The sequence below is a fragment of the Mus caroli genome, unplaced genomic scaffold, assembly GCF_978045245.1.
Source record: "Mus caroli unplaced genomic scaffold, Mus_caroli_1 scaffold_4, whole genome shotgun sequence".
Taxonomy (NCBI): domain Eukaryota; kingdom Metazoa; phylum Chordata; class Mammalia; order Rodentia; family Muridae; genus Mus; species Mus caroli.
The window spans coordinates 33,109,026-33,117,404 of record NW_028227259.1 but is presented as its reverse complement, the minus strand read 5'-3'; the positions used below and the strand labels follow the sequence as shown (position 1 = coordinate 33,117,404).

At 46.8% G+C, this 8,379-nt stretch overlaps 1 protein-coding gene across 2 annotated transcripts; it reads right to left on the bottom strand.

Moving 5' to 3' along the window:
• Window positions 1-388: 388 nt before the first annotated feature.
• Cenpa (centromere protein A) lies at window positions 389-8,197 on the bottom strand. Of its 2 annotated transcripts, XM_021163278.3 has the most exons (5): window positions 7,979-8,197; window positions 2,596-2,702; window positions 2,105-2,182; window positions 1,748-1,902; window positions 389-1,147 (listed from the first exon to the last, which is right to left on the bottom strand). In XM_021163278.3, the coding sequence occupies exons 1-4, from the start codon at window positions 8,061-8,063 to the stop codon at window positions 1,768-1,770; spliced, it is 405 nt and encodes a 134-aa protein (XP_021018937.1). In that variant the 5' UTR covers window positions 8,064-8,197; the 3' UTR covers window positions 389-1,147; window positions 1,748-1,767. The 2 variants fall into 2 exon arrangements, with proteins under 2 accessions (XP_021018937.1, XP_021018938.1); XM_021163279.3 differs by lacking the exon at window positions 1,748-1,902.
• Window positions 8,198-8,379: the final 182 nt, after the last annotated feature.

Genomic DNA, 8,379 nt, shown 5'->3' with positions numbered 1-8,379 from the left:
GTAAGTGTCTGTAAAGGGTAAGTTTATCGAGCGGTGAGACCTGAGTTCAGTCAGCAGCCATGTCTTCATCAGGAGTCTGTGCTCACTGCGGTCTCACCACAGCACCTCAAGCCAGGAGGTGGCGTGTCCCCCGTTACTGCAAACCTCTTACATTGCTCTTATCGAGAGTACAGAGTACTAGGGGAGGTTTTCTGTGTGTTCCTTTCATGAGTGGGAAATCTGCACATCTCACTTCTCTTGTTTCCGTGATAACTGCTTCAAAGGGTGTAAAATGATGAGCTTAATATTTACTAAAAAAGCATGAACATCTATTACAGTAACTTTACTTCAATTCTTTCATTAAGGAATTATTTTTATTTTTATTTATTTTTTATTATTTCTCCCCAAATAAGCTAAAATTAATCTGTAAAAATACCAAAAACACATTTTAAAATTCCAGACTGGTATGATACGTTTTATATGATTTAGAGCTAAAGATACGATGTCCAATTCTGAGAGAGACTCTCTGGACGTTTTTGATAGGAATTCACTGGTAGGAACCAGAAAGACATCTACTTCAGGCTGTGGATGCAGTTCAACATTATAGTCCATGCATGGCATGTACAAATCTTTGAATTCAAGCCCCAGTCTTGAAGAGAAGAAAGAAAAGATTTTGTATGTAATTCTACTTAGGTTTTAAAGAAGAGCTGCATGTTTGCTGACTGACAGGCAAACACGGATGACAGGATGAGGTCACTCTGGAAGGCAGGCATTTATACAGCGGGACCGCCACAGCTCTCATACAACAGATTCAAGCGCTTTATTCAGGTTTTTCTTCCTTATATTTTAAATAAAAGTACAAACACTAATGGTAAAAGTTGCAAACAGAACAGTAAGAGTGAAATAACCATACCATGGCAGGTATCGGGTGTCTGATACCTTCAGCCATAGGACTGAACAATTCACAAACCAAATTGACCTTTGGTCTGCAAACACTCGTGTCCATGGGAGCGAGTGGGCAGACCTCTGTGCCAGGGGAAGGCCACAGTCTTCTCTTTCACAGACAGTTTTAAGGGCACCGTGTAGCCAGTATTTAAAAACAGCAAAACCCAGCCAGCTCCTCCGACACCACTGTCAAGCTGCAACTCCAAATGCTTCCAGGTAATGTCTGTGAAATTTAGGAATCATATTTACTAACAAGGCATTTAAAAACAAACAAACAAACACCCCGTTCTTCTTAAAATTCGAGGACCTGAAGCTGGGCACAGTGGCACACAACTTTAATCCCAGCACTTGGGAGGCAGGGGGAGGTGATTTTTATGAATCTGAGGCCACCTTGCTCTATACAGTTCCAAGACAGCTAGAATTACATAATAAGACCCTTACTAAAGTGGCGATGGAGGAGTGGGGCAGATGGGGGTGGGGCAGGGGGTCTAGTCTTTGTAAAATGGTAAGAAGTACCATCAGAAATACGGAGCACAACTCATCCATTCACTTGTTTTAAAAAAGATCTCAGTCTATAGTGCTGGCAGGCATCCATTCGGCACGCGTGAGATGTTCACATTGGTCTTGGGCTTCCCGAGTGCTGGCTTACAAGCGTGAAGCACCACTCTTACCTTAACACTGCACAAAGGGACAGGGCTCAGGCTTTCCTTAGGGAACACAGGTGAGAGGGCAAGAGACTAAGGATGGGTGTGGCTGCCACTCCTCCTTCAGAGCAGTCTTTTCCCAGCCACAAGCAGCACTCTGAGGAGCAGGGAGGACTTACGGACACATTCCACTGGCAGCTTAGGGGAGTCCGCCCTCGAAGCCTCGGATCCTCCTGGTCAGCTGAATGTCTTTGGGGAAAAGCGTGACCCGACCAGCATGTAAGGAGAGGAGGTAGGCGTCCTCAAAGAGGTGGACGAGGAAAGCTTCTGCTGCCTGGGTAGAAGAGAACACTGACGGGGGTGAGGGGACAGACAGACTCCAGGAGCCACCCATCAGACCCGCTCCACACCCTCATGTGTTACACGTTGGCTGTTCTTTTCAGGAAGCCAGACACAGCCTGTGGTAGGCCATAAGCTCCTGTGGAGCTCTGGGATGTACTTCCTTTCTGCCTTCACTCATCTCTGCCCCTTCTTACCTCCTGAAGGGCCAACAAGGCATGGGCTTGCCACCATAAGTCCACACCACGGCTGAACTTCCAACATATTTCTCTTACCTGTGGAGGAGTGGGATGGGGATGAGCAGAGAGCCACAGAACAGTGACTGAAAAGTGGATGAGGGACTTTCTCAAGGATCTAATGCATCCATGTCTACCATTATGTCTTGGCCCTTGACCTCAGGGCCTGGCTCAGAGTAGGCACTGACTCCCAGGAGCTTAGGAACTGGCATGGCTTGCGGGTGGTGAGGAAACAAGGCAACCTCAGGGTAGGGAGATAAACCGGGTGAGAGGTTCTATTATAGTCAGGGGTAAGGAGAAGAAATCAGTATCATAAAAACTGAGGGTGTGCAGTGACTCAGAGGGTTGGAGACAACCTCCAGCCACATCAGTGAGACGCACAAGCATCCTGCGCATTTGGGAGAATGACAGAAAAGGTGGCCCAGGACTGAGTAAAGGCCTCTAGAACTTACAACCATGCTGAAAGGCTTCTTCCTGAACAAGAGGTCTGTGTTCTTCTGCAGAGTCTTGATTTCCTTAAGCCACATGAATTTCTGTCTTCTGCGCAGTGTCTGAGAGCCTGAGCAGAAGAGGTAGGTCGTGAAGGCAAAGGCAGTGGAAGTATGTGGCAGCACAGCAGACACAAACCTTCCCACGAAGGCAACAGACTTCAGCATGGAACTACATCCTCAGAGCAAGCTGACAGGGGCTTAAGAAATGCCTGGCAAATGAATTTGCTCTGAGCTATGGGGTTTGTACATTACGTTGCACAAAGGCTTTCCCAGAATGCAGTTCTATCCCTACAGACCCTTTCTGTCAGGGCCCACAGTATTCATGGATCTCATGTCCTTCCCACCAGACTGGAAAGTTAGCAATTTCAGTTTTTAGGTCCTTGTCTTTCTTTTCATTAGCTGGAAGGAATTAGGAGTATCTAGTACAGATCTCTTGTCTTGATTATCCTGGAGCCCTGGGAAGTGGAAACAGTTGGCTAGCATTCACTAGAGACCAAGTTGGGGCCTTGGAAAGGGTGGAACTCAGTGCTGCTGTCTGGAATGTGGATGGTGAAGCCACAGAGTTTGGTAAAAATTCGAATTCTCATTAGAAAACAAAAATACAAAATTAAAACCAAAACCAAACCCCTCTGCTCTGGAGCTGTGGCTCTGCAGTGATGTGCTCGCTAACATGCGCAAAGCCGTGGGTTCAGCTCTGGAGCTGTGGCTCTGCAGTGATGTGCTCGCTAACATGCGCAAAGCCGTGGGTTCAATCCCCCAATGCACAGACAGAAAACACACTTCTAACTCTCTAAAATGTTGAAGAAGAAACTTTTTTTTTTTGCTTTTCGAGACAGGGTTTCTCTGTGTAGCCCTGGCTGTCCTGGAGCTCACTTTGTAGACCAGGCTGGACTCGAACTCAGAAATCCGCCTGCCTCTGCCTCCCGAGTGCTGGGATTAAAGGCGTGCGCCACCACGCCCGGCTGAAGAAGAAACTTAACTGATATTAGACTACTTAAAATGAAAAATATGGGGGCTGGTGAGATGGCTCAGCAGGTAAGAACACTGACTGCTCTTCCAAAGGTCCCGAGTTCAAATCCCAGCAACCACATGGTGGCTCACAACGATCCGTAATGAGATCTGACGTCCTCTTCTGGAATGTCTGAAGACAGCTACAGTGTATTTACATATAAAAAAATAAATCTTAAAAAAAAGGAAAAATATAAAAATTTTCTTCTCAAAACCTGAAAGACACACCCCAAATTCACCAGCAGCAAATGAATAACCTGAAATAGATCTAGCAGAAAACAAGAATGCCAAATGAGTCAAGGTCTGAAGATGGCTCAGTGGTCAGAGCATGTACCATTCTTACAGAGGATCCAAGTTTGGTTCCTAGCACCCGTGGCAGTTGGCTCACACTGCCTATAACCACTTGCCTGTAACTTTAGAGCCAGGATCTGGTGACTGGTCCCCTTGGGCACCTGTATTAATGTGTACATACATATAATTAGAAATAAAAATTGGGCTGGAGAGATGGTTCATTGGATAAGAGTATTGTTGACCTTATAGGTTTGGTGCCCAACATCCATATGGTGGCTAACAACCATCTAACTCCAATTCCAGAGAATCCAACATCCTGACACCTGTGTCTGACTTCTGTACACACACACATTCATATGCTCATATATATATACACACACACACACACACACACACACACATACAGTCACACATATATGCAGGTAAAACACTCACACATATAAGTAATTAAAAAAAATATTTGTGTATAGTAGGTGTTTTGCCTGCATGTATGTCTGTGTCCCATGTGTATGCCTGGTACCTGCAGAAGTTAGAAGAGACAGTCAGCTCCTCTGGCACCGTGTTGATGGTTGTTAGCCACTATGTGGTGCTGGGAATCAAACCCTAGACCTCTGGAAGAACAGTCAGTGCTCCTAACTATCAAGCCAATTTCCAGGTCCCCTAAATAAATCTTTTTGATTTTGTTTTGTTTTTTGGTTTTTCGAGACAAGGTTTCTCTGTATAGCTCTGGCTGTCCTAGAACTCACTCTGTGGATCAGGCTGGCCTCAAAATCCACCTGCCTCTGTCTCCCAAGTGCTTGGATTAAAGGCATGTGCCACCACTGCCCAGCTTATAAAAATAAATCTTAAAAACACAAAGATAGCTGAGTTAAATTCAACTCAAGTGTTAGTTATTGAGATAAACAAGACATTAAATACAGTAGTGATACTGAAAATGAAATAAATAAGTAGTATAATTGTCAATATATATAAGTAATTGACTGATTATGAATATGCCTAAAACAAAACAGAAGCACACACATAGGAACTGGCTGGAGGAACACTTGCCTTGTACATACAAGGCCCTGCACTCAATCCTTAGTCCTGCAAAACAGGAACACGTAGCTTTAGCTAGGTTATTTAAAGTCCAGCCAATTCGATCCCAAGCAGTGAGGAACACTGCAAGGAAAATGGAAGAAGGGAGACGGGACCAGTGCAGGGGCGGCCTGTGCCAGGCAGGAGGTGGAGACTTAACCACCGGTGAGGTCAGGATGATGAAGCAAAGACACAGAGCAGTGTGTAGGAGACTGGAGACCCTGAAGACAGAGAGGCAGAGCAGTGTGTAGGAGACTGGAGACACTGAAGACAGAGAGGCAGAGCAGTGTGTAGGAGACTGGAGACACTGAAGACAGAGAGGGAGGACCCTGCTTGACTTTGGTTGTTGTTGCTGTGATAAACACCACCTCCAAGACCTATCTGGAGAGGGAAGGGTTGATTTGGCTTATATGTCACTCACTGTCCATCAGCAGAAGCCAGGGCAGGAGCTCGAGGCAGGAATCTGGAGGCAGAATCCTTGGAGGAATGCTGCTTACGGCCTGCTCTCCTATCTTTAAATTCAAGCCCACCTACCCAGATAGGAGGTGGTGGGCCACAGTGGACTTGGCCCTCTGACAAAGATAAGCAATTAAAAAAAAATGCTTAACAGACGTGGCCACAGGCCAGCCAGTTTGACAGAAGTAATTGCTCAGTTGAAGTCCCCCCTTCCTGGGTTTGTATCAGGCTGTCAACTGAAGCTAGCTATGATGGGCCATAACTAAAAGATTAACTACAAATAGCTGCTTCCTCCCCACCCCACCATTTGCGAGATCTGGGCTTTTGGGGGGCAGAGGGTGTTGTTAACAGGTACACACTCACAGAAAATATAAAGGCAACACAACTAGAGACCACCAAAGAATGTGACTAACACCAGAAGAAAAAGGAGCCAAAACCAAGAATCAAAATAAACTATACTCAAGGAGTTTGAATAGCGAGAGAACTGAATGCCATGCCGTGTGCCATCCATCGCTGAGAGGCAGAGGTGGGAACCTCCACTGGGCTACATGGAGAGAACTTATTCTCTCCCAGAAAAGAAAGATTTTGAGAAATAGAAGAGGAAGAGAACTCCCAAGACTCATGATACAAAAACAGGTGTTTATGAAACGGAAGTGATCAGAGATGACACGGAAAGAACTGGATTCAAACACACTGAGGCTGGGTCTCAAAGGTCAACCCCGAGAATGTCAAGCAGGACTGACACACTAAAGCTCTCTCCAGCCAGGCCCACAGGCCCTCACCTACAGTTCCAACACCTGGGATACAGAGACAGGGTGTCCTGAGCTCAGGGTTAGCCTGGGACACATGGATGTCACTGCCACACCTAAAATGGTTTCATTTTATTCTATGTGTATGTCTATCTGTTTTGCCGATGTGCCTGTCTGTGTGTGTGCAGTGCCTGCAGAGGCCAGAAGGATTCCCCTGGAACTGGAGTTACAGATGGCCGTGAGCTGTTATGTAGCAAGAACAACACAAAGTCCCTTACAGCACAAAAGGAAGATATGTCTAAGGGCCCATATAAAAGAAGGGTTGGTTGACTTGGGAAAGGAGGGGGACACCTAGCAAGGCCTGAGGCTGAATGGAGAGGAAGGAGGAGGGAACAAAAAGCACCAAATGGCTGGAAAAGCAAGGTTAGCAGACAAGGGCAGTAGGAGAGTCAAGAAGTGGGCGCAGCTGATGTAAAACTTTTCCCTAAGATAAGAGTAATGGAAGGTTGCTTCTATGCTGGAAGTCAACATCGAACATCATATAGAATATAACAGCTCTGGCCGAGAGGTACAACCATGACCACATTATTCCCTTAGAAATAGAATGTGGTGGTGCATGCCTTTAAGCCAAGCACCAGAGAAGCAGAAGCAAGCATGTAAATCTAATTCTAAGTTCTTACCCTCCTTCTGCTCCCAAATAAAGACACAAAGACCTGGTATTTTTAATTAACAAGCTGCTGGCATTAAGCTAGGTAGGTTCTGAGCTATTCTAACCCGGCTAGGCTGCTGGTACCAGGCTATATGACCCATTATTTGCCATCTGATCTTGCCCTGGCTCTCTCTGGTCCATGTGGGTCCTCATGGCTGCTCTCTTATCCAGCCCTCATGAGGAATCCTTCTCCACCCACATGGTCTCTCCATCTCTTCTTCTCACCTGGTCTCTTCAGGACCCTCTGATTGGGAACAGAAGTCCCACTCTGCTTTCTTCTGCCCAGCCAATTGGTTGATCAGCTCATTAACCAATCAGAGGTGATGGAAAACAGTTTTTACATCACATTGAGGCAGTGTCTGGATTGCAACCAGATCTCAGAAATAGTTCCTTAATACACACTGCATACAACCCAACACAGGCAGAGATCTCTGTGAGCTCTAGGCTAGCCTAGTCTACATAGCATGTTTCAGGTCAGCAAGCCAAGGCTACACAGTGATACATACCGAGTTCCCGTCTTAAAAAAAAAAAAAGGGTCGGGGATATAGTTCTGTAGTAGAACCCTTGCCTAACGTACACGGAGTCCTGGGTTCCATCTCTAGTGCTCCAAATAAATAATAAAGAGTAGGAGTTAGAAAGCTGGCTCAGCTGTTAATAGCCCAGGCTGCTCTTCCAGGGGGGCCCGAGTTCTGTTCCTAGCACTCTAAAAGGGCAGCTCACAACTGCCCGTAACTCCAGCACCGGCGTTCCGACGCTCTCTTCTGGCCGTCGCCAGAGCACGAACACAAAATAAATGCAAAATACATGCAAAATAAATAAATGCAAAAAAAATTTTTTTTCAAAAAAGACCCTGTGTCTGTCAGAATGAGTTTGTCTTTGCTCCAACTCCTTGTCTTGTCTGCATCTCGTTTTTCTCCCTGCTGTAAACCGGTCAGGAAAAAAACCATTACCCCTACGCGCGGTTAGCGGCAAGCCGTGACCAGGAACCGTCCCCTCTACTGCCCGGCCCCGCAGCATGAGCGCACCGGCCTCGGAGGTGCAGGGCAGGCTCGCTTACCTACACTGGAGCTCAGTCGTGAGGGTCCGGGCGTCGGGCTAGAGGGTCTCCTCCTTGGGGTCTCCGGTTTGCGACGCGGGCCCATGGCTGGCCTCAAGGGGCCGGGTCCCGCCGCCTTCCCTAAACCTTCCTGGTCCTGCGGCCGAAACCGAACGCGAGGGAGCCCAAGGTGCGCATCAGGATCGCCGGAACTCGGTCGCCAGCAGTTCAAAAATCACCCGCCCCTCCCACCGTATCTTTTAAATCCCAACTTTGTGACTCTCAGTGGCTGGTTCTGGAAAGCCAGCGTGGAGTGACATCCAGATAAACCAATGAGAATAAAGGTCTGAAGCCAATGGGTACTTGAAGACGGGAAGGAAGGCGGGATTTCCCCACCCTTTTCCTGTTGATCTCTTTTTCAG